Source organism: Staurois parvus, unplaced genomic scaffold (genome assembly GCF_062004578.1).
Source record: "Staurois parvus isolate SC_StPar_1 unplaced genomic scaffold, SC_StPar_1.0 ptg000636l, whole genome shotgun sequence".
In the NCBI taxonomy this organism is placed as follows: Eukaryota; Metazoa; Chordata; class Amphibia; order Anura; family Ranidae; genus Staurois; species Staurois parvus.
Genome location: NW_028318432.1, coordinates 8,309,883 through 8,336,852, shown reverse-complemented (window position 1 = coordinate 8,336,852; position 26,970 = coordinate 8,309,883). Strand labels below are relative to the sequence as shown.

The window sequence follows — 26,970 nt, the reverse complement described above, 5'->3', positions numbered from 1 at the left end:
CCAGATTCAAATAAGGCCCCTGCCCGCAGACCCCACAACCACAGGCCAGGGTTGTGGGGAAGAGGTCCTTGTCCCCATCAACATGGGGGACAAGGTGCTTTGGGGAGAATCCCCCCAAAGCACCCCCCCATGTTGAGGGCATGTGGCCTGGTATGGTTCAGGTGGGGGGGGCCTCGCTTGTCCCCCCCCCTTTCCTGACCTGCTTGGCTAATAGATACAGTAAAGTAAGGTAAAAAAGTGAATGCTCTCTAATAAGCAGCTATAGCACTCAAGGCAACCAATATACAAACCTTATCAAAGTATAAGAATAAAAGTGCAGTGCTAAGTAACTTGAATGATCACTCATCCAGTGTAATACTAGCAATAAGTAATCATAAATAATGACCAATAAATTATTTAAAAATAAAGTGACAGTCTGTGCAAATGTAAATTCTTGATCAGATTCCGTGGTGGTGCTCCATAAGGTGTAGTAAAATTACACACTCACCAGATGCGCAATGATTGTACGCATAATATAACCAAGCAGTGGTCTCCTTTAAGGTTCGGGTCAGGGGTAGAGATAATCCTCCCTCTAGGTAAGTGGTGTTGTCTGGCATAAGCACGGAAGTAATGGGATCCAGCCAGTCAGAGGTCCCTTTAAGGGATGGATGGGTGCAGACGCCTGTGTACAGAAACTCCCTTCTCTGGTACTGGATGGCTGGATCAGGCAGACTCTATGGATAATAGCTCCTCAGGGGAGCATATAAAGAGTATCCATAGTGTAGTATTTAAGATTATATTTATTGGGTCAATAAATTATTTGTACAAATTCCAGGTATTAGATAAAATCATGCAGAGTTAAATTCAAGCAGCGAAAGGTAATGCAGAGTTATAGCAGCGTCATGTAAAGGACTAACCGACCAGTGAGTAAAATAGTCCTTTACCCATAGTCTACAATCATTGCGCATCTGGTGAGTGTGTAATTTTACTACACCTTATGGAGCACCACCACAGGATCTGATCAAGAATTTACATTTGCACAGTCTGTCACTTTATTTTTAAATAATTTATTGGTCATTATTTATGATTATTTATTGCTAGTATTACACTGGATGAGTGATCATTTAACTTTTAAGTTACTTAGCGCTGCACTTTTATTCTTATGACCTGCTTGGCTGCATGCTCAGATACAGTTGCAAGAAAAAGTATGTGAACCCCTTGGGATTACGTGGAGTTTTGCATGAATTGGGCATAAAATGTGCTCTGAACGTCATCTAAGTCTCAACAATAGAAGAACACAGTCTGCTGAACATAATACTACACAAACATTAGATGTTGCCATGGTTTAATTGCACATAACATGTAAACATTCACAGTGCAGGGAGGAAAAAGTATGTGAACCTTTGGACTTAATAACTGGTTGACCCTCCTTTGGCAGCAATAACCTCAACCAAATGTTTCCTGTAGTTGCAGATCAGACCTGCACAACGATCTGGAGTAATTTTGAACCACTCCTCTTCACAAAACTGTTTCAGTGTAGCAATATTCTTGGGATGTCTGGTGTGAATCGCTCTCTTAAGGTCATGCCACAGCATTTCAATCGGGTTGAGGTCAGGACTCTGACTGGGCCACTCCTGAAGGCGTATTCTGTGCTGTTGCAGCCATTGTTTTGTTGAATTACTTGTATGCTTTGGGTCATTGTCCTGGTGCATCACCCATCCTCTGCGGAGCTTCAGTTGGCGGACAGATGGTCGTACGTTTTCCTGCAAAATGTCTTTATAAACTCTGGAATTCATTTTCCCATCAATGACAACAATCCGTCCAGGCCCTGAGGCAGCAAAGCAGCCCCAAACCATGATGCTCCCTCCGCCATGTTTTACAGTGGGGATGAGGTTTTGATGTTGGTGTGCTGTGCCTTTTTTTCTCCACACATAGTGTTGTGTGTTCTTCCCAAACAACTCAATCTTGGCTTCATCTGTCCACAGTATATTTTGCCAGTAGTGCTGTGGAACATCCAGGTGCTCTTTTGCAAACTTCAAACGTGCTACAATATTCTTTTTGGACAGCAATGGCTTCCTCCGTGGTGTCCTCCCATGTACTCCATTCTTGTTTAATGTTTTCCTTATTGTAGATGTGTCAACAAAAATGTTAGCATGTGCCAGAGATTTCTGTAGGTCTTTAGCTGACACTCTGGGATTCTTCTTTACCTCATGCAGCATTCTGCGCTGTGCTCTTGCAGTCATTTTTACAGGACGACCACGCCTAGGGAGAGTAGCAACAGTGCTAAACTTTCTCCATTTGTAGACAGTCTGTCTTACCGTGGACACATGAACATCAAGGCTTTTGGAGATACTTTTGTAACACTTTCCAGCTTCATGCAAGCCAACAATTCTTGATCGTAGGTCTTCTGAGAGCTCTTTTCTGCGAGGCATGGTTCACATCAGACAGTGCTTCTTGAAACCAGTAAACCTAAAACAGGTGTGTGTTTTTTAAGGGCAGGACAGCTGTCAGCAACACATCCAATATTATCACACTGATTGGAGTCAAGGTTGGCTCACTCCTGGCTCCAATTAGCTCTGGGAGAAGTCATTAAGCTAGGGCCTCACATACTTTTTCCTCCCTGCACTGTGAATGTTTACATGTTATGTGCAATTAAACCATGGCAACATCTAATGTTTGTGTAGTATTATGTTCATCAGACTGTGTTCTTCTATTGTTGTGACTTAGATGACGTTCAGAGCACATTTTATGCCCAATTCATGCAAAACTCCACATAATCCCAAAGGGTTCACATACTTTTTCTTGCAACTGTAAGGGTCTGGTATGGATCTTGGGGGGACCCTCATGCCATTTGTTTTTTAAATTTTGGCATGGGGGTTCCCCTCAAAATCCATACCAGACCGGAAGGACTTGGTATGAATGGAGGGGGGACCCCACGATGTTGTTTTATTATTTTTTAAATAATTTTAATGCCCCTTCTATGCAGCTGAGCTGCAATATGTAGGTGGGGTGTTGTGTGGGTGTGGCTAAAGTGTAGGTGGAAACAAAGGGGGCCCCATTATCTCTTATTGCCCAGGGGCTTCATTAGTTGTCAATCGGCCCTGATAACCACTATTCTTGCTGTTGTGCCAGGCGTTCCTATGATTTATACACCCCTGCCAGTTTGTAGTCACATGACACTACTGTAGTCTAAGTCTTCTTGGCACAGACACTTAGCTGCTGAAGCATAAAATCCCACACTTTCCTGTGCCCAGGGAGGAAATTAATACACCATTTATATTTTCCCTTCCATCACCCCCTGCAGCCTAATCATTATATGTAACCTCTTCAATACCGGGCACTTTTACCCCCTTCCTGCCCAGGCCAATTTTCAGTTTTCAGCACTCTCACACTTCGAATGACAATTGCGCAGTCATGCAACGCTGTACCTAAACTACATTTTTATCATTTTGTTCACGCAACTAGAGCTTTCTTTTGGTGGTATGTAATCAACACTGGGTTTTTTATTTTTTGCTAAATTAACAAAAAAACCAAACACGTTTTTCTTTGTTATAAAGTTTTGCAAATAAAAAATTGTTCTTCATAAATTTAGGCCAAGATGTATTCTCCTACATGGGCAGGGGTTAAGCATCTAGGGCAATCAAATGGTTAACTGTGTGCCTAACCAGTGTTTTTGTGTACTGTGTGTGCTGTTTTTACTAGGCAATCTGCTAGATTTTCTTTCCCTGCTTTGCAGGAAAAGAAAATCTAGCCGATCGCCACTTGTTTACATAGGCAGAGCTGTGTTCTGTCAGTGTCCTCTGCAATCAATGGGGTCCGGTGCTCATCCATTGGCCAGCACCTATTGATCGGCTTCTGCTGTGTCCAAGTGCGCAAGTTCAAAATCACATATATACGTCGTGATTTTGAGCAGAACGTCTGCACTATAGCAGTAAATCTGTTATAGGGCGGACTTAAAGCGGAGTTCCACTCACTCTGTAAAAAATAAAAGTCAGCAGCTACAAAAACTGTAGCTGCTGACTTTTAAAAAAAAGCCACTTACTGTCCCACGATTCCGTGTTGCCCCCACCGCAGCCCGTTTCACCGGCCGTCCTGCATTCCAGGCGCCAGCATCTTCAGTGTGGGTACCCGGCTGTGACATCTTGCGGCTTCACAGCCGGGTGCCCACTGCGCATGCTGAGTAGTACTGCATTTCCTAAATGGCCCCGTCGTCTTCTGGGACCTGTCACGTGTCCCACAAGACTTCGGGGAGGGAGGGTAGGAGGACAGCTTCCGTTTCCGATCGCCTAGGCGATCGCAGCAGAAGTGGGAGCGGGTAGCTGTCCAATTCGGGTACCCGTCCCCCTCCCCTCTCCCCAAAGGTGCCAATCCTTAATGGGGAGCGGGGGACCAATCTTTAAAGCGGAACGTCCCCTTTTGGGTGGAACTCTGCTTTAAAGTGGTTAAAGCCTATGTGTGCATGGAAACATAGGATAACATGCTGGGGAGTTTACTTGCTGTAGAAATAAATGGCAGAAGTTTTATTTTTTTTTAATTTGGTCTATTCTTCTATCTATCTAAGTGTTTCTCAACCTTTTTTTTAGACAACCACCCTTTAAAATTTTAGACAGTCCCAAGGCACCCTTTAAATTTATGGAGGCACCCAAATCTAAAATGCAAAAAACAATTCCAATAGTTTTATATAACGCAGCAACATCCACACATGTAGAACGCCCAGTGTTAGAGGTGATTTATTCTTCCAAAGCAAACACACTTTTGCACACTGGTACTGACTAGTATTCCATCATTTCTCTTCTCCCTCAGTTTTTCTCCATCACTGAGTTAATGTGACCCCAGCACTGATGGAGAGGGGCAGGGGAGGGTCAAACTAGGATCCTGTGCAGGCAACTGACATCCTTCTTATCAACTGATGGTGTCATTGGTTGTTAGGATGCCAGAGGCTAGAAGGTCGTAATGGCACACAATGAAAACCTGTGGATTTCTGTAGCTAAAAGGCGGCCTTGTTCTATTCACTGGCTTGTATACAAATTTTGCGCACTTTTTAGACATTTTGCCAAGGCACCCCTGATGAAACCTCAAGGCACCCTGGTTGAAAAAGGCTGATCTATCACACATAATGAAAGCAAAAAGGTACCTACACATCAGTAAACAACTGTTATGTGTAAGTGGAATGCCCCTTTAAAACAAATCTCTGCACACACACCATGAATTCTTCAATACCTGTAAAATCTTTGCGTTATCTCTGCAGCCATATGGTAAGTAATTATTCAGACTTTGTCCACTGGGTGGCAGCTTGCTGTCAAATTCCACAGATAGAAGAAAATTCTTCATGTGAAGGGAATGAGTCTTCCTAGAGGAGCAGTGATTGGATAAATGCCATTTCCACCTTAGAGCTCCAGGAAAGCTACCTCTATGAGAGAATATATCTACATAAAAATAATTATGGAACAAAATGTCATAGTTTTCCACTCTGTGGAGCTGATTTCTTAAAGAGCAATACAATACTGATTTATTCTGATGCTGATTTTAAATGGAATTAAAATGAATACTTTGTGTTTTCAGATACGGGGTTTGAAATTCCGAACAAATTTGTAGTTGGTTATGCTCTGGACTACAACGAACACTTCCGAGATCTCCATGTGAGTATACTTACACTACACATCCAACTGAGGGGGATCAGGACTACCATGCGACCTGGTTGCAATGTGTTTTTTTAAAGTAGTGCATGCATTACTTTTTGTGCAGTGCAGTGTGATTTCAGCCCATTGAAATGAATGGCCTGAAAACACATGGCACTAAAAATGCACAGGAACGCAAGTGTATTCCTGTGTGATTCCTGCTGTGAACCAGCCCTAACATGTGCTTATAATGTTTATTGCACATCTAAACTTTGTGCACAGCTAAAAAATATTTGGTGGTTCTTGTCAAACACTGCACCAAAGAGCGTGCAATACTTTCTATATCACAGAGCTCCCTATATTGTGATGCTATCTTCCCCATAAATTGTCACCCACAAACTAGTGTTATTTACAAAGTACTGCTGACAATAATTAAACCATGCTATCCCCGTGTGCAGTCCAGTGATATCATGATAACATATATGTAAAAATGTGGACGTGTCTGGAAGGCATCATTCAGAGGGGCCTGGCAATCTGTCCTGCATGCAGGCTGCCTTTGTTTTGGTGTCTGTATATGCCCTGAGCTATATGTGGGCAGCCTACAGAGGTGGATGCAGACACAGTGACTGCATGGACATAGCAGCATGGCAAAATTTGACAGCTGTACTGGAGCGGTTGCATGGCCCTAAATGTAGACAGTGTGCACTCGGGGCTGTGCAGCCACTCCTGCACAGCTGTCAGATTTTGGGTTGGCATTCCTGGCAATGATGTCCAGTACGCCACATCAGCCAATCAAAGAACAATCTCCCCATTCACCCAAAAGATTTTTTTTTTGATTGGCTTCCATGGATGTAGCTTCCTGATGACTGCTTACAGTAATATTATTGGTAAGTGTAATGGGTCATAGAGTGTTCCCTATATCCAATGCTATGTAGTGCTACCCTCATGAAGGCCACTTGTATTTTTGCCCTGGTTTCACCTTACTTTGCCCGCAGCCAGGCACAGTGTATTTCTTCAGCCAAATACACACACACACTTTTGCTCATTGCCTTCAATGACCAGTCTAGGGGATGTTTGTTTTTTGGAGTTTTATCGTAGAACTGGGGATAAGGGATTTAATAGGATACTCCAAAATTAGAACTATTCCCACCAAGGACATCTAGCTGATCTCTTAGTTGAGTACAATTGAAGTCCTAAATAAATAAAAGTGCAGCACTTAAAAAAGTGACAAATAATCATAAAGAAACAGTGAAAGGTGTATCAAAAAAATAGTCCATCCAAAAATGAAAGGAAAGTCCCAGGTTGAAGTCCTGACTGAAAGCAGATAGCAGACTTCTCTTTAAAGGATAGAAACAAATAGTTTCAGGAGTGAGCTAAGTCCTGTTAGCAGTAGTGGTAGTTACAGGGCTAAGCTCCTCAGGTAGTACCGGCTTGTTACGGTGGACTATAGCAGTCCAGAAGTAATAGAACTGAGCAAAGTCCTTTGCGGTAGCACCCGTTGGACAAGCTCTTTAGAACACTAGCCAGTGTTCCCTTTTCTCAGACCCATGCTGGCTATCATGCACCAGAGGGGCAGCAAGCACACAAGTCCCCAAGATCTCTGTGTCTGTACTTACAAGTCCAAGGACAGAATGGTTGCCTCCTTCCAATCTTCCAAGTGACTCTCTCCAGTGATACCAGACAGATCTTTGGCAGACAGCTCCCCTCGGTCAGCGTAGTGTAGGGTCACTCTCTCTAACTTCAGGCCCTCAGGTCACCCACCTGAGGACGCATGGCAGCAAGTGACAGGAGAGGCAGCCTGCCTCCAGCCTGGCTTGGTGCAATCCACTCCAGGGAAAGACCCAGAGCCCATGTGCTCCCAGAACATAAATACAACTCCCAGCATTCAATGGGGTCACCCACCCCTACAGTTGGCCAGGGCTGTATCCATATTCATGCTGTTCATTTGCCTAGCCCCTTCTTATGTTCTGGAAGGCTCTCTCAGACCTAACCAAACAATCACAGCTCTCTGTTAAGCAGAATACCACATTAAATTTACCTGACAGCCTCTCTGGTAAGCAGAGAAGCACAGCTATGCTATTCTAACTATACAAATCCTAGCACCTAGGAGGAGCTGCTAAATCTATTATTAAGGGGACTATGTCACAAAGCCCAATGCCTGTCCTAGAAGCCTTTGATAGAAGCTGCCATCCTCTGGCTTGCAGGCCTCATACTAGTTTGAAGGCAATAATCTCACTCTTGATGAACCTGAGGTCATCACCGCAAATATGCAGTCTGGAAGGCTAGGATAAGCTGCTTACATCAGACTTTTTACGACAGATTTCCTTTAAATAAATATACATTTTTTATGTTTTATTTTTGTTTATGCCTTTAAATATCTCAAATCTCTTCAAAGTACTCTTAGGAGCTAATGCTATTTGTTTTCTGCATGGGCCTATTTGTTTTCAGCCTTTGTTGCTTTTGGCGCAAGGTAACAAAAGTTTAAGGATTTAAGTTAGGTTTAGGGGGGTTTTGCACCTGCTGGTGCTAAGATTAGAATTTAGAGAAGTTGTGACCAATTTGAGGTATAAGGAACCACATAATATTCAGTCTATGTATGTAATGCTTTGGAAGACCAGACTGTGGATGTGTGACAAGTGGTGGGAAACTGAACATTCTACAAGAGACAGTCAGAGACTGGAGACTTGTTGCGTGAGACTGCTAGATCCCATCCGCTTACAACCTTCTTACAAATTCGAGTTCCCACTCACACTAATGGCTGCTGGTGTCTAAGGGCCACACAACAAGAACCAAAAGGAGTACAAGTGGCTCTTTGGCAACAGGTTGGAACCCAGAGGTTTAGAAGGATAGGATTAGAGTGCTAAGGGAAGGCTACATTTTAAAGTGAACCTGAATTCAAATGAAGATTTTCTATATTATAGGGAAAATTTGAAAGCTGTAATTGAGCCTAAGAAATACTCTGAAAGATATACCTTTTTATCTTGAATTCCTCCTGAAAAACACAGTTGCATTTCCTACTGTATGAGTTTCCTGAGACACCCCCAAAGACTTATACTGTAGCTGTACATCTGCTGTGTGAAATATGGTGATGGCACAACAGTTCTGCTCATTGTACTCTATGCTGGAGGATTTGACATACGGAAGTAAAGCCCTGCCTTTTCCAAAATGGCCACCTCCACACAGAGACAATGTGCAGAACATGGCATGGTACTGTAAGTCAGTAATGGGGAAAGATCAGCTGTAGGGAGACCACAAGCAATGCTGGTGACTAGTCCTTTGTCTTTTGACTGACTTTTGGGCACAGCTTCCAGAGTTTAGATCCTCATTAAATCCTCATTGTTTATCATGAACTTCTATTATTTATTTATTTTTTTATTGGATTCCCAATAGGACAAATAACCTTTAGTACCTTGTACTATCTTCTTGGGTGACTTGTAACACTAGCGATGTGGGAAAGGGCAACCCCCTCCTTGGCACACAACAGCCCAACAACGCACCTAGTTATTGGAAGGCTGTTTTGCTTTGTAGCACCTTTCTCTGGCTCCCAGCACTAACAAGAGGAATTTAGAGGAATGTTGAGGCTTGCCAGGGACAGGTGCTACAAAGAAAAGCAGCAGTCTCCTTGCTAAATGCGTTGCAGGGAGTTGTGCACCATGTGGGGGTGACCTGTCCAACATCTCAGCTCGTGTTCCAGGGCACCTAGGGAAATGAGACAAAGTATTACATGTACTTTGTCTCATGGGGAATTAAATTGTAAAAATAGTGATCATTCACCTGAGTCTATGTGTGTAAATGCAAAGGCTATTTCAATAAAAACTTTGAATACCACTTCATGTCCTCCACTCCTGCCACCCCATGTAAGCAACAACAGTAAAACTCTACAGTTGCTTACCTCCACCTCACAGAATAAAGTATGTTTGAATATAATACTCTAAGAGATAATCATTCTGCTTAAAGTGTTACTAAACCCAGGACCCCGCATTCACTATATCTGGTCTCCCACAGTACACACAACATGGAAATGCAATTAATGTAATAATGATAAACTGCTAAATACCTTTTCTCATCAGCAGTATATAACAGTCTTGTGACTTCTATCAGTGTCCAGCTGAGCACCAGTTAATCTTGTAGGAGGAGCTGTCATTCTCCTTTGACTGTCCTATGAGGCTGCATGACCCCTGACCCTGTCTGGACAGTGCAGATTGGCCCTGTGCTGATCACATGCACCCTCCTTCCCCCCAAAAAAATAAACTCTAGCAATACACATCAAACTGAGCATGTGCAGAGTGTCTCCTAGAGGCCTGTATAGCAGATGGACTGGGGACTGTGGAAGAAGGGGAGGATAAGAGAAGACAGGATCAAACAGCCTTTTTACATAAAGCGGAGGATTAACCCATTAGGTTCCACAGTGAGTATATTAAGCATGCTTTACTGCATATACAGACTGCTGTTGATTTAGTAACACTTTAAGAAAAAGTATATTAGGACCTTTCAGTAGTATATGGAGATGTCGGAGAATGGGATCAATTAGGTTACATTCACACGGCAATGTAGCCGCAGCTAGTTTGCTGAGATCAGTAACGGCTAAACACAGCTTCTGTGCAAAGGCCACATACAACCTGGCCAAGTAGCTGCGGCCAGCTCTGCAGAAATGCTGATCTTGGAAACACGCTGTCTGTATCCAGGTTCAGTACTCGCATGTAACAGTTCGGATGAGCAATTACACGTGAAGAGCAATGGCACTTAACATTGATGTGTACAGTGTGCAAATCTGACAGCCGCCACTGACAGCTGCTGCTGCTAGTTGCACACAGTGTGTACAGGCAACTTTCACAACCACGGGCAAGAGTCTACTAATTCTTGCTGGCGGCTGTCCCTGGCTGCAAACAGACTGCTGTGTAAATGTATCCTTCTAGAAATGTGACCCTATCTTGGTTAGTACATGAAAAAGTCCAAGGCACTGGGTATAACAAGAAATATGAATCTCCTATAAATTACATACTTTTCTTTTAGCTCCTGCTTTTTGGTAGGTTTTCTCAGTTATTGCATTGTTTTACATCCACAAGACACAAGGGATAAAAATAATCCATTGCTGCAATCTGCACGTTAAAATGATTTCATTAATTAGGACGTTGAGTGAAGACATCCATGAATCGCCTTGGAAACCAAATGCAAGTGGGAAGATTAGACCTATAACTCGTTACTGATCTAATCATCACCACAAGGTGTTGAATTTAATTTTCCCAAGTACAGTTTATTTCTATCTAAGCTGGTTAATGCACTGTCATTTTACACTATTTTCCGGATAATTCAATAAGGTGCTGCAAAAATGTCACATTAATATGCAAAGTTCTGGCTATGGTTTTAAAGTGTTACTAAACCCACAACAGTAAAATCAGTCTGTATATGCAGTAAAGCATGCTTGTTATATTCACTGTGGAACCTAAGGGGTTAATCCTCTGCATTGTGTAAAAAGGCTGTTTGACCCTGTCTTCTCTGATCCTCCCCTTCTTCCAGTGTCCCCCTCTTAGCAACTGATAAGACATATCGTGGGGAGTCACTCTACACATTGCTCAATTTGGTGTGTATTGGTAGAGAGGGGTTTTTTTTTTTCTTGGGAGAGTGCATGTGATCAGAACAGGACCAGTCAGCACTGTTCAGACAGAGGTCAGGGGTTCTGCATCTTCCTAGAGCAGGATGAAAACTCCTCATACAAGCTTTAACCAGTGCTCAGCTGGACACTGATAGAAGTCACAAAACTGCTATATACTGCTGATGAGGAAAGATTTTTAGCAGTTTATATTTACTAAAATAATTGCATTTCCATGTTCTGTGTACTGTGGGAGACCAGATATAGTAAATGCAGGGTCCTGGGTTTAGTAACACTTTAAATGCTAGGGTAAGTGTTAGAGGTGAAGTTTAAGCTAAGCTAAAATTCTACAATAAATCGGCCTCTGCAAAGATTGTATTGAATATCCAATTCTCTTGCTGACTGAACCACTGATCTCTGCATAACTGGTGAGAAACTACCAGCTGGAGATCCTGCAGAGTCCGACACTTTCAAGAGTGGTTCAATCCATTGGCCCCACATTAGTACAGGACACAGTAGTGACATAAGGTTGGTGGATCAAACCACCTAATATATCAGGGGACCAGGAATCAGACAATCTCAGAACTGTCTGTTCTTCAAGATTTTTAGTCGGCAGGATCACTTCACTCCTGCAGAGATCTCTGGCACAGAAAGCAGGAAGAGTAAGTATTCCATGCCTTCTATTCAAGGAGCATTCTACTCTTAAGTTGCTTTTAAGCATTACTAAAATCTGACATTAATTACAGCAGGCTCATATCTAGGGGGGTGCTGGGGTGGGCTCTGCCCCCTCCCCCCAGAGTTTAGTTGCGCTCCCAACAGGTCTATGAGAGCGCATCCACTAATCCATGAGCCAATCTGTTGTGGTCAATACAATTGATGTAAGGTGGGATTCTGATGGGGACAGTTGGGATACTGATGTAAGATGGGATTCTGATGGGTACACCCAGGGGCGGACTGACAACTCATGGGGCCCCCGGGCAATAGGGGATCATGGGACCCTGTGTCCTTGCCCAAAGTCAAAAAAGCCTATGAAAAAGGTACCAGGGGCATCTCATGGGGCCCCCTACTGACCCCGGGCCCTCAGGCAGTGCCCGAGTTTCCAAATGGTCAGTTCGCCCCTGGGTACACCTGATGTAAGGGGGCACTCTGATGGGGACACTGACATAAGATGAGAATCTGATGGGGAACCTTGATGTAAGGTGGTAATCTAATGGGTACGCCTGATGTAAGGGGGCATTCTAATGGGGACACTGACGTAAGATGAGAATCTGATGTGGACCCTTGATGTAAGGTGGTAATCTAATGGGGCACCTGATGTAAAAGCGAGATTCTGATAGGGACACCTGATGAAGGGGGCACAGGTTCTGTATAATTATCCTAATCTAATGACCACCTAATACGTATGTGACAGTGCGAGGCTCTGCCACTATGAAAATAGCCAGGAAAAAGACACAGAGTTTGCATGTCTGCTTAGTGCAATGCTACAGAGCCTAGATTTGGAGTGGAGAAATCTGCTTGTGCAGCTTTCTCTGGATCTGGGTATTGCTGGATGGGGCTTTGTAGTTTTTTTGAGATTCCTACAAGTCTTGCGCTGGATGGAATCTCCAACCCTGTGTCCGGGTGTTGTGGACGTTCGGCAGGGTGTGTGCCCAGGTGCACACAGCCCTAATAACGATGGGCTTGTGAGAGCAGGTAGTGGTGGAGGTGGAATAGCAGTTGTTATTACTACAAGCCTGAAGATAGAGCCCTGTCAGGAGAGTTGGAAGCTTTTGGTGGAGACTATAACTCTTGTGTGGGGGATTCTGGGCCCGAGGACTGGGAAAGTCTGGTCAGCTACAAGCTGGGAAGCTGCAGAGGCCAGTGAGTCCAAGGGGCTGGAGAGAATCCATGAGTCTATGGAAAAAGCAAGCTGAGGTACAGGGAAAACTCTGTCAAGAAGCCATGTGGGGCCTGAACAGCAAAGAGCTGTCACCTAGGCTGAGAGAGCCTGAATAGTCAGTGGTCTGGGAGACAAAGCCAAGCAGAGGTGCTGCTAACCAGAGAGCCAGGTGGTTTGGCATTTTCACTGTGTATTATTTTGAGTGAAATTGAAATCCCCTGCGTGGGATACCTTGTGTCAAAAGGACTTTTCAGTTCCTGTTTGATAAAAGTGGGCTACCAGACCCTTAATCTTAGTTCCTGTCTGGCATAAATTCACATAAAAATGCATCTACCACTGAGCTAAACATCCCCCGTATCACACATGCTAGTATTCTCTGTTCACTCCTCCAAGAGCATGATCAATATTTGGCGCATTAAGAAGGAAAAAAAAACAGAGTTATACTATGAGGGCTAGTATATTAACCACACGAGTAAAGTCCAAAGGTGGTTAAGGAATAATCTAACAATGCTTGACTCAGTGGCAGCCAATTCAAAAAGAGCTAGAAGAGACTGTGTAAACCCAAAAAAAAAAAGAAAAGTAGCGCCATCTAAGTGCAGCAATATACCGTAAGTAAATCATTTATTTTCAAAAAATTGGTAACTCATAATAGTAGTAATCAAATGACCACTTGTCAAATTGGTGTCAACCGCTGTCCAACTCCTTGCTGATCCTGCTGCAGGCAAGTCTCCAAAGCCCTTCCTTGGCTGTGCTGGTTGTTTCCAGTACTTTCTGGTCGGTATTTATTTTCCTGTTCACACCTGCACTACCTGTCAGACATTATTTCCAGGTCGTGAGCCAGCAGGGAACAGATGCAGCATTGGATCGAGGCTGCTTCCACCTAGCTAAGTTTGATTTAAAAAAAAAAAAAAACTTCTTAAATTTATTGAATCAAAATGCCACGTATTGTTGTTTTTACCAGTGCCTTAAAATGTGTGTTTTATGAATTTCTGACTAATCAAGTTTTCTTCATTTTCTTATTTTTCAGCATATATGTCTCATCAGTGAAAGTGGCAAAGAAAAATATAAAGTGTGATGGTCATTTCAGTTTTTACAAAAAAAGAAGTGTTTGTGACAGTATGGGGATAGTATGGACTATTTTAGAAGTGTATTGAATGACATGGAATTCTGGCTGTACTATAAATAAATCCCATTCAGTATTGTTATGCTTCAGAGTTTGTCTTTATTTACCATTGTCATCTGGATAAAGTGTTATACTGCACTGAAATGAAAGATGAACTCCAGGCAAATTGAGCTGTTTTATTTACTAAAAAATTTGAATTTCTGTCCATGCAGTCTTGAAATGTACACAGCTTTGCAACACAGCACATGTCTGACAGGGCAGGAGGCCAGTTTTTTTCTCTGCCAAAGTGCAATAACACTTACAGGTCTTGTTCCTCTCCCATCCTGTGACAGTGAAGGAGAAGCAGCAGACTGATGAGGTCATCTCTCTTTCACTGTTTTTTCCTCCTGTAAGCACGTCTCTTGTCAGCACTTGAACCATTCAACTCTGTGTGCAGCTTCTCAATTTTCTAGGTCGAGTTCTACTGTACAATGAATTGCAAGAGATTGTCGTCAAGTCGAATTCAGCTTTTCACACTGCTTGTAATTGGTAATTGTCTGTTTTGCTAGTAGTACACATTTTTTGAATACTCTATTGAAGGTGTTAATTGGTATACAGAGCACTACATCCCTCCTATACAGTTGTGTTCAAAATAATAGCAGTGTGTTGAAAAAAGTGAATAAAGCTCAAAATCCTTCTAATAGCTTTTATTTCCATCCACACAAATGCATTGGGAACACTACACATTCTATTCCAAATCAAAACATGAAGAAAAATAGATCAAATTTGTGTTGTTCCTCTAAAAAAAAATTGAGGAAAAGTGAATATTAGACTGTTCAAAAAAATAGCAGTGTCTGTATTCTTCTTTACAAACTCAAACATTCACTATATAAACTGAAAAATGTTTGAAGATTTTGCTTTCCATTGAATCACTTAATGAATATTTCGTTGTATAAGCACTGTTTCTGAGAACTGCTGTACATCTGTGTTGCATGGAGTCAACCAACTTCTGGCACCTGTGAACAGGTATTCCAGCCCAGGATGATTGGACTACATTCCACAGTTCTTCTCTATTTCTTGGTTTTGCCTCAGAAACTGCATTTTTTATGTCACCCCACAAGTTTTCTATTGGATTAAGATCCGGGGACTGGGCTGGCCACTCCATAACGTCAATCTTGTTGGTCTGGAACCAAGATGTTGCACGTTTACTGGTGTGTTTGGGGTCGTTGTCTTGTTGGAACACCCATTTCAAGAGCATTTCCTCTTCAGTATAAGGCAGCATGACCTCTTCAAGTATTCTGATGTATTTAAACTGATCCATGATCCCTGGTATGCGATAAATAGGCCCAGCACCGTAGTATGAGAAACCTCCCCATATCATGATGCTTGCGCAACCATGCTTCACTGTCTTCACAGTGTACTGTGGCTTGAATTCAGTGTTTGGGGTCGTCTGACAAACTGTCTCCGGCCACTAGACCCAAAAAGAACAATCTTACTTTCATCAGTCCAGAAATGTTGCGCCATTTCTCTTTAGGCCAGTCAATGTGCTCTTTGGCAAATTGTAACCTCTTTAGCATGTCTTTTTTTCAACAGTGGGACTTTGCGGGGGCTTCTTGCAGGTAGCTTGGCTTCACATAGGCGTCTTCTAATTGTACCAGTACTCACAGGTAACTTTTAGACCTCCTTTGATCTTCCTGGAACTCATTGTTGGCTGAGTCCTTGCCATTTTGGCTATTCTTCTATCCATTCGAATGGTAGATTTTCGCTTTCTTCCACGTCTTTCAGGTTTTGGTTGCCATTTTAAAGCATTTGCGATCATTTTAGCTGAGCAGCCTATCATTTTCTGCACTTCTTTATATGTTTTCCCCTCTCCAATCAACTTTTTAATCAAGGTACGCTGTTCTTCTGAACAATGTCTGGAACGACCCATTTTCCTCAGAATTTCAGAGGGAAATGCACTGTAACCAGCATGTACAACATTTGTTGCCTTCCTTCCTTAACCCCTTTGCGCCGGCCGCACGCAGATGTGCGGCCGCCCGGCGTCTGGGCCTAGACGCCGAGCGGCCGCACATTTGCGTCCATGGAACTAAATACATATGTGCTGAGAGCGCGCGCCCTGCGCGCTCCCCGCACACATGTGTAGTACTCACGGAAAGGTCCCGCTCCGCTCTTTCGAACGGGACCTTTCCCGATCATGTGACCGCCGTGACGCGTCATCACGGCGGTCACATGATTCCTAAACCACGCCCCCACCGCCCCGCCTCCCGACGTCAGAATCTCTTAAAGGGCCGGGAGGCGTCGGCGGGAAGGGGTTAAATAAGGGCAATAATTGCCACCTGGTTTTCAAAGAATGAATGACCTCACTAATAGAACTCCACACTGCTATTATTTTGAACATTCCCCTTTCAATTAGTGATTCAATTACACAGAATCAGCAGCATGCATGTCATGACTGTTGGGTCTGTTGGATTTCTATTACTCTACTACACCTGCTAGTAAATTATTTGCCATGTAGAAATATCATTTCTACCAAAAACAGTGATTGATCAGGTTAGTGATGTCTGACTGCTGTTATTTTGAACACAACTGTACATGATTACAGGAAAAACAGAAAAAGATGACATTTGAGGTGCTATAACTGCCAGGAATTAATAGAAAAGAGCAACTGAAATATAAAATCAAATCATTTTATTGGACGTTATGCTAAAATCAGATATAAATAATGCACCACAGTTGAGTGCATAGGACACACCACTTACGTTAATATACGTTGCACACAAAGAACATATTGGGTGTAGCGCCCCAAACCCCCCCTCCCCCCCACACGCACACTTTTCATTTTAATATAGCCAATATCTACAACAACGTAGCCAACCCATATAAAAGATAATATCCGCTATCTTGCATCAAAGTTGCTATAATACTATGTTGGTGAGGTCCTGTATGGGCTTGGCCACCATGCTGCAACTCATTTTCAGGGTCTTGGCAATCTTATAGTCTATACCAACTTGATGTAGAGCAACAATTCTTTTTTTTTCAGTCATTGGATTCTGGTGTTCCAATCACCTCCACGGTCACAGATGTATAAAACCAAGCACCTAGGCATGCAGACTTCTTCTACAAACAATTGTGAAAGAATGGGTCGCTCTCAGGAGCTCAGTGAATTCAAGCGTGGTACCGTGATAGGTTGCCACCTGTGTAATAAGTCCATCCGTGAAATTTCCTTGCTACTAAATATTCCACAGTCTACTGTTAGTGGTATTATAACAAAGTGGGAGCAACTGGGAACAACAGCAACTCAGTCACGAAGTGGTAGGCCACGTAAAATGACAGAATGGGGTCAACGCATGCTGAAGCACACAGTGCGCTGAAGTCACCAACTGTCTGCAGAGTCAATAGCTAAAGACCTCCAACTTAATGTAGCCTTCAGATTAGCACAACAACAGTGCATAGAGATCTCATGGAATGGGTTTCCATGGCTGAGCAGCTGTATCCAAGCCTTACCTCACCAAGTGCAATGCAAAGCATCAGATGCAGTGGTGTAAAGCACGCTACCACTGGACTCTAGAACAGTGGAGACGTGTTCTCTGGAGGGGCGAATCATGCTTCTCTGTCTGGCAATCCAATGGATGTGTCTGGGTTTGGCAGTTGTCTGGAGAACGGTACTTGCCTGACTGGATTGTGCCAAGTGTAAAGTTTGGTGGAGGGGGGATTATGGTGTGGGGTTGTCTTTCAGGGGTAGGGCTTAACCCCTTAATTCCAGTGAAGGGAACTTTTAAGGCATCAGCATGCAAAGACATTTTGGATAATTTCATGCTCCCAACTTTGTGGGAAAAGTTTGGAGATGACCCCTCCCTTTTCCAACATGATTGCACCAGTGCACAAAGCAAGGTCCATAAAGACATGGATGAGTGAGTTTTGGGGTGGAGGAACTTGATTGACCTGGATGAATTAGAGCAGAGACGGCGAGTCAGGCCTTCTCGTTCGACATCAGTGCCTGACCTAAAAAATGTGCTTCTGGAAGAATGGTCAAACATTCCCATAGACACCCTCCTATACCTTGTGGACAGCCTTCCCAGAAGAATTGAAACTGTTATAGCTGCAAGGGGTGGGCCAACTCAATACTGAATCTTACAGACTAAGACTGGGATGCCATTAAGTTTCATGTGTGTGGAAAGGCAGGCATCCCAATACTTTTGGCAATATAGCGTATACATACATATGTATAAAGTCCATATTCAAAGTAGCATTAGGGGCCATAAAGAAGCAGAACTTTAAAAGTATTTATAAACAATAGAAAATTTTGACTGGCCCAGACCCAGTTCTCCACCCATCCCTGATCGACAAAAACATTGGCCTCAATGGATGCAGGTGGGTGGAGAGAGCTTTGAAATTACCTATCTGTTGCCAAGGCGAACAGCACTCCAAACATGGAGGAAGAGAGGGCCGATGAGGTCAGCTATTTCTACCCTGCCAAGGACCACTTCCCATCTCCTGGCCCACACACAAACCAAACACTAATAGCTGGACCAAAGCCAAACAATAGGTAAACACGTCTAAGCAGACCTTCTGCAGAGGGACCACAAGCCCTACCAGTCATCTCCAAACCCCTCTATATATACCCATATTCAATGTTCTCATAGAACAGGAGTCCATGGATCATGATAGTAAGCTAAAAATATCAACCACTTGAACTAAAAGCTTTACAGCCCAGCCACTAAGGACTACAGAGAAACCAATAAACCTACATGTCAATCCAACATCTCTAGCAATATTGAGATCAACTGGACGAACCTCTCTCACATCCCCACCCTATTAACGCCACTAGCAACTCATGGGACCCCTGGGCAACAGGGGATCATGGGGCCCGTGTCCTTGCTCAAACTCAAAAAAGCCTATGAAAAAGGTACCAGGGGCATCTCATGGGGCCCCCTACTGACCCCGGGCCCTCGGGCAGTGCCCGAGTTTCCAAATGGTCAGTCCGCCCCTGGATGGGAGTCATATAAGTTAGATTAAATAGAGGTGCACAAAATGTATACTTCTATGTGAAACTTTAACATGGATTCTTACCACTGCTCGGGGGAATGGCGTCTAAAAGATGCCGGAGGCACCAAGAACTTAAAATGGCCAGCATGGAGCCGAGGCATTGTAGTTTCTTTGGGGACGTTTTGCCCATATTGAAAGTCCCATTTTCTTGTCTTTAACCCTGTTTTATATTGAGTTGTTTGGGATGGAGTGCATTTTGTACTTCCCAACATTGAATATTTGTTACAAATATGATTGAAGAGTGTGTTGCTGTGCCCATACAGTCATGTGTTACCTAATGATTTCAGGGTAAAGGTTCATCAAGCGGTCAGTAAACTGAGAGAAAAACAGAGTATTTGCTCAACATTACAGGAAACAATGTGAACAATGAATCAATCAGCTATAGAAACACAGAAAATGCTTAGAAAATCTAAGACTATTGATTCTAGAAGTAACGCATGATTGTTCTGCAATGTTTCCTTTCAGCGCGTTACCTGTAGATAGCTGACGTGCCGCTGAGATATTGTGAATTTGCAGCTGGGTGATCAGCTGTGAACGTCAGCTATCAGCACCCTGACTAATGAAGGCCCAACGTCTGTCCGCCACTCACTCCTGAGCAGAGTGGGTGATCAAAGTAGGTATTCTTTATAGTCAGAGTCTGTGTCATAGTCTGGGAATGTGTCAAAAGCTGAGGATTCTCTAGTCCTGAATGAATTGCCAAATCACAGGATGCTGAGAGATGGTCTCAGATCACTCCCCTCTGTCCCAGAATACGCAATGGAAAACTGGAAAAACAGCAAGCATATCTAACGATCTACTCCTATGATGTCATAAACCAATAATAGCAGACTACAATATTTTAGAAAAACTGCCATAAATGATTGGTCACATGACGAGCATGGTCTCTGGGGAAGGGGTTTAGAGGATCAAGCTTAACTAAAGGCCTGTACATTGGGCGGTTCAATACAAAACTGGCCAACATTTGGCCCGTGTGTACGGCAGCCAGTCCAACAGAAGCCGGCCATTCTGCTGACTTCTGTCGAAGGGACGCCACCGAAAAAGGTCTGCCGATCGGTCTGCCAATGGCTTAGAGTGCTGACTGGTGTGTTCTGGTGGGGGAACAGTTCCCCTGTCAGAACACAATAGCTAAGCAGGGGAGATCACTGTACCAATATTAGATAGTTAGTACAGCTGCCCCCCCTGAGCTGGGTTGAGAAAAAAAAAAACTATGCTTAAAGTGGAGCTCCACCCAAAAGGGGAAGTTCTGCTTTAAGGACTGGTCCCCCTCTCCCCGTTATGGATTGGCACCTGTGGGGAGTGGAGAGGAGCATACTCGAAATTGACAGGTACCCACTTCTGCTGCAATTGCCTAGGCAATCAGAAGAAGAAGTTGTCCTCCCCCCTCCCTCCCTGTAGTCTTTTGGGACACGTGACAGGTCCCAGAAGACTACAGGACCATTCAGGAAGCGTAGTGCTACTCGCGCATGAGCACCGGGATGTGAAGCCGCAAGCTGTCACAGCCGGGTGCCCACACTAAAGATGCAAATGCTGGGAGCCCAGGGCGACTGGTTAAATTAGATACAAGGGGGACACTGCCGGATCGAGGGACAGGTAAGTGTCCATTTTTTAAAAAGCAGCTACAGTTTTTGTAGCTGTTAATTTTTATTTTTTTTTTAATTTTCACTGGAACTTTGCTTTAAGAAGCATAGTATTGCATTGAAAGAAACCAATTGGCTCTTGCTTCAGTATGAGTCTACTGTTCAAAGGGCAATCCATCCAAAAGTTATATTTTTGTTAGAGGTGGCTCTTTGCGGGTTGAGTTAGTCCCTGGATTTTTATATGTCTGAGATATTGTGGGTTGAGTCAGTCCCTAGATTTTTATATGTCTGGGATATTGCGGGTTGAGTCAGTCCCTGGATTTTTATATGTCTGGGATATTGCGGGTTGAGTCAGTCCCTGGATTTTTATATGTCTGGGATATTGCGGGTTGAGTCAGTCCCTGGATTTTTATATGTCTGGGATATTGCGGGTTGAGTCAGTCCCTGGATTTTTATATGTCTGGGATATTGGGAGGTGAGTCGGTCTCTGGATATTTATATGTCTGGGATATTGGGGGTTGAGTCAGTCTCTGGATTTTTATATGTCTGGGATATTGGGGGTTGAGTCAGTCCCTGGATTTTTATATGTCTGAGATATTGGGGGTTGAGTCAGTCTCTGGATTTGTATGTCTCGGATATTGCAGGTTGAGTCAGTCACTGTATTTTATATGTCTGGGATGTTGCACATTGAGTCAGTCCCTGGATTTTTATATGTCTGGGATTTTGCGGGTTGAGTTAGTCCCTGGATTTTTATGTCTGGGATATTGCGGGTTGAGTCAGTCCCTGGATTTTTATATGTCTGGGATATTGCGGGTTGAGTCAGTCCCTGGATTTTTATATGTCTGGGATATTGGGAGGTGAGTCAGTCTCTGGATTTTTATATGTCTGGGATATTGGGGGTTGAGTCAGTCCCTGGATTTTTATATGTCTGAGATATTGGGAGTTGAGTCAGTCTCTGGATTTGTATGTCTCGGATATTGCAGGTTGAGTCAGTCACTGTATTTTATATGTCTGGGATGTTGCACATTGAGTCAGTCCCTCGATTTTTATATGTCTGGGATTTTGCGGGTTGAGTTAGTCCCTGGATTTTTATATGTCTGAGATATTGTGGGTTGAGTCAGTCCCTAGATTTTTATATGTCTGGGATATTGCGGGTTGAGTCAGTCCCTGGATTTTTATATGTCTGAGATATTGCGGGTTGAGTCAGTCTCTGGATTTGTATGTCTCGGATATTGCAGGTTGAGTCAGTCACTGTATTTTATATGTCTGGGATGTTGCACATTGAGTCAGTCCCTGGATTTTTATATGTCTGGGATTTTGCGGGTTGAGTTAGTCCCTGGATTTTTATGTCTGGGATATTGCGGGTTGAGTCAGTCCCTGGATTTTTATATGTCTGGGATATTGTGGGTTGAGTCAGTCCCTGGATTTTTATATGTCTGGGATATTGGGAGGTGAGTCGGTCTCTGGATTTTTATATGTCTGGGATATTGGGGGTTGAGTCAGTCTCTGGATTTTTATATGTCTGGGATATTGGGGGTTGAGTCAGTCCCTGGATTTTTATATGTCTGAGATATTGGGGGTTGAGTCAGTCTCTGGATTTGTATGTCTCGGATATTGCAAGTTGAGTCAGTCACTGTATTTTTATATGTCTGGGATATTGGAGTTGAGTCAGTCACTGTATTTTTATATGTCTGGGATTTTGCGGGTTGAGTTAGTCCCTGGATTTTTATATGTCTGGGATATTTCTGTAGCAGTATCCTTGGCTAGGGCTGCTGATTTAATGTTCCAGGTCCTTCCCACTAGTGCAGCAGCCAGACAAACAGCAACTTCCCACTCTGATTCAATAAACCACAGTCCATAAGGGTTGCCTTTTTTCACGTTTATTGCAGTAATAACTTGGATGGGGTTCAGGGAACTGTGGGATAGTGTACGTTATTAATAGGAACCATGAAAACACTCTTTTTTAACCGCTTCAAGTCTGTACACTTTCACCCCCTTCTAGTCCAGGCCAATTTTCAGCTTTCAGCACTATCACACTTTTAGTGACAATTACTCAGTCATGCAACACTGTACCCATATGACTTTTCTTATCTTTTTTTGTTTAGACAGATAGAGCTTTCTTTTGGTGGTATTTGATCACCCTTTTTTTGCTATATAAATGAAAAAAGTTTTTGCTTAATTTTTGTTATAACATTTTGCAAATAAATCATTTTCTTCATAAATGTCAGCCAAAATGTATTCTTCTACATTTTTGGGCAAAAATAACCCTAAAATGCCAGATGCTGGTATGATGTATGGCAGTGATCAGGATACTGGTATGGTGTATGGTGGTGATCAGGACGTCATCATGAGGTATGGCCGTAATCAGGGCACTGGTATGGTGTATGGCGGTGATCAGGGTGCTGGCATGGAATATGGAAGTGATCAGAGTGTTAGTATGGGATATGGAGGTGATCAGGGCATTGGTTTGTGGTATTGGGATGATCAGGGTGCTGGTATGGAATATGGTGGTGATCAAGGTGCTGGTATGGCATATGGCAGTGATTAGGGTGTTAGTATGGGGTATGGGGGTGATCAGGGCATTGGTTTGGGGTAAGGGGGTGATCAGGGTGCTGGTATGGAGTATGGTGATGATCAGGACGCTGGTATGGGGTATGGTGGTGATCAGAATGCTGGAATGGAGTATGGTGGTGATCAGGATGCTGGTATGGGGTATAGCGGTGATCAGGATGCTGGTATGGCATGTGTGGTGATTAGGACTCTGGCATGGGGTACAGCGGTGATCGGATGCTGATATGGGGTATGGCAGTAATCAGGGCACTGGTATGAAGTATGGTGGTGACCAGGGTGTTGGTATGGCATATGGTGGTGATCAGGGGGTTGGTATGGGGTATGGCGGCGTTCAGGGCGTTGGTTTGGTGTATGGTGGTGTTTTTGTGTGCACTGGGACAGGTGACAGGCCCCCCCCCCTCCGCTCCTCAAAGGTGCCAATCCTTGATGGGGAGCAGGGGAACAAAGCCTTAAAGCGGTAGTTCCCTTTTGGGTGTAGCTGTACTTTAAATATGAGAGAGCCAGGACAGCTGGGGAGTTGGGTGGAAGATGGAGTGAGGAAGTTCTGCTGGTGTGGAGCCTGGGAGGGGAACCCCAGAGGAGGGGGATCTACTTACAGGCTGGGAGCTTGAAAGAGGGACCTCCACTGTCCTACAGTCTACCAAGGAAAGACAGCCTGCCAGCAGAGAAGGAGTCAGCCCAGCATAAGGCCTAAAAGCAGCTTCAACCTGAAAAGCTAGAGGAACAGGACAGTGTGAGTGCTTCTACACCGCCTGGGCCAAAGAAGGGAGAGGGCGGCCAGGTGGAATACACAACTATTATTTGTACTGACGACCATTGTTACCCGAACAGAAAGTGAGATGGAATCCAAAATGCACGTGGATTCTCTAGGTTGACGCTAAGATAAAACTCAAGACTAAAATGTAACAAATATGTTTTTTATCAGCCCTGCTCACTTTAGCTTTGTGAACTACAGAACGCTTCCGCCTATGTTATAGGATAAAAGAAGGAGGTATTCTCTAGTCCTAACACACATGCTGTTCCAGGGTGACAATGCTGCTGTTCCTCCATAAATGCAGTACAGTGAGTAAACATTGTCACCCTAGGACAGGAAGTGTGTTACTGGCAGGTTCAACTGGTGAAAATGTGGGGGAAAAAGATTTAAAGAGTAATGACAGCATCTGAGCACCACAAACCAAAAACACAATTTAATTCATTGTTAAGTATTCAAAGCAAACTCCCCCATCCATCCATGTCTCTGTGCTTTATTTTTCTGAGAAATCATTTTTAAAAAACACTCCCCTAGCATTTTTGGCCATGGCAATCTTGAGTAAGGGTAGATGATTCATGTAGCATTTACTTCCTGGGATCCATATGCCCTTAGCTCAGGCATGCAAGCAGGAGAGTGTGCTTAGCTGAGAAAACCCCTCCTGAAGACTATAGGGATGTATGACAGCATTTTAGCCTCGGCCTGGAAACTGGGAAGTAATTTCAATGTAAAAAAAAAAGTTTAAAACAAGTAAAAATGATATACCTTCCTATGTGTTTACTAATGCTAGCAGCATAAGAATTAAAAATAGTAAATGCTGATTAACCAGTTCCCACCTGCCTGCAATGTACTGCAGATGGGTGGCCGCTGTAGACAAAGCGACGTACTCGTTACCTACTTCCAGGTTTAATGAGCGCCTCTGTCCTGATCCTGTCAGCAAGTCCAATGATTCACACCTGGGACCTGCTAATCGGCTGTGTGCATTCACAGTCCAGAGCTCTGTGTTGGTAAACAACACAGAGCTCTGTACAGAGGGAGCAACCTTTCAGTTTCTCATCCCTGCAAAGCATATAGTAGTAAAAGCAGCACACTTTACACTTTACACATAGGTAAGCACACATTTAACCACTTGATTGCCCTAGATGTTAACCCCTTCCCAGCCAGTGTCATTAGTACAGTGACAGTGTATAGTATTATCACTGATCACTGTATGAATGTCACTGGTGATGTCAGTGGCAGTTAGCCAGTTTCCCCAGCATCAGTTATTGTCAAAATGCCCGTCACACTATCGCAGTTCCATTATAAATTGTGGATCGCTAACATTAGCAGTATAAAAAAAATTAATATACATTTATTTGGATTTTTAAGCAAAAACATGCAGTAGAATACATAAACTTTATGAAGAAATTAGATTTTTTTAAATTTATTTATTGGATATGTTTTATAGCAGAAAGTAAAAAAAAAACTTTTTTTTCAATTATCAGTGCTTTTTTGTTTATATAGGGAAAAAAACAAGCGCTGATCAAATACCACCAAAAGAAAGCTCTATTTGTGCAAAAAAAGTTTTTATAAATTTTGAGTACAGCGTTGCATGACCATGCAATTGGTAAATAAATGCAGCGCTGAAATCCTAATAAACATTGAATGTAAACAATTTAAAAAACCACACATGCGCTGTGGAGCGCTAAATATACATTAAAGTGAGACGAACGTCTTGAGACATTAGCTGAGCAAGAAGTGACATTAATAACGGATAAATAAAAAATGACATATAAGTCCAAGTCTCTATATTAAGGTGAAATCCGTGACTCCAGTGATAATGAAATGAGTATACATTGCACTAACCAGACAGCACAATGTTGTGCGCATTTGAGTAATTTGACCACTCCTAGTCCTCTGGATGTGGAAAGAAGAGAATCAAAGGATCATCTGGCAAACCAACCGAAAGACAGGTAATCAAACGGTCATCACTCTCCAGGGATCAGGAACACTCATCTATCCAGGGGGGGGATCACTCTCCAGGTAACAGGTGTCAGATTCAACCACCAAGGGGATCACTCTCAATAATAGGCATGGAGCGGGACAAGAATCCACCTTAAGGGGGGTGGGGGGGCTTGCAATAAAGCGAGCCCAAGCAGCAAGTACTAATAGTGTAGTATATTTTATTGTAAATCTCAAAATATATCCAGGTAAAAATGCACTCACATTAGCATGACAACAGTTAAGATGGCTGCCGGGCCTAACACGTGGCCTGTGCGGCGTGACGTCACCAACCGAGCTCCTCATTAACGCGTTTCGTGCCCGTGCACATTATCAAAGGACCTTTGATAACGTGCTATTTTTACCTGGATATATTTTGACAAATTACTCAAATGCGCACAACATTGCGCTGTCTGGTTAGTGCAATGTATACTCATTTCATTATCACTGGAGTCACGGATTTCACCTTAATATAGAGATTTGGACTTATATGTCATTTTTACTTTGTATCCATTATTAATGTCACTTCTTGCACAGCTAACCGGACCACCCACTCCACAAAAAGGTAAGTTTTAAAGCAAGCCGGCGATCCCCGCAGGATGGATCGGATCTGCGGATTGAGCATAATGGATCGGACTACGATCCATTATGCTCCCCAATCCGCAGATCTGATCCATCCTGTGGGGATTGTCAGCTTGCAACCTATACGGGGTTAACTGATCGTTCCACGAAAAGGTACGTTTTAAAGCAAGCCGACGATCCGCAGAGGATGGATCGGATCTGCGGATTGGGGAGCATAATGAATTGGACTCTGATCCATTATGCCCAATCCGCAGATCCGATCCGTCATCTGCGGATCATTGGCTTGCTTTAAAACGTA

The 26,970-nt window shown here is 43.3% G+C and overlaps 2 protein-coding genes across 2 annotated transcripts in view; both read left to right on the top strand.

The window, feature by feature from the left end:
* PRTFDC1 (phosphoribosyl transferase domain containing 1) overlaps nt 1-14,271 on the top strand; it is a 57,307-nt gene extending 43,036 nt beyond the window's left edge. Inside the window, exons 9-10 of the mRNA XM_089693779.1 lie at nt 5,542-5,618; nt 14,094-14,271. Of these exons, the coding sequence (XP_089549905.1) occupies nt 5,542-5,618; nt 14,094-14,141 (125 nt within the window). The 3' untranslated portion in view covers nt 14,142-14,271. The remainder of the gene's footprint in view (nt 1-5,541; nt 5,619-14,093) is intronic.
* Nucleotides 1-26,970, top strand: part of ENKUR (enkurin, TRPC channel interacting protein) — a 300,940-nt gene that overhangs the window by 72,152 nt on the left and 201,818 nt on the right. The gene's annotated exons all lie outside the window — the stretch shown is intronic.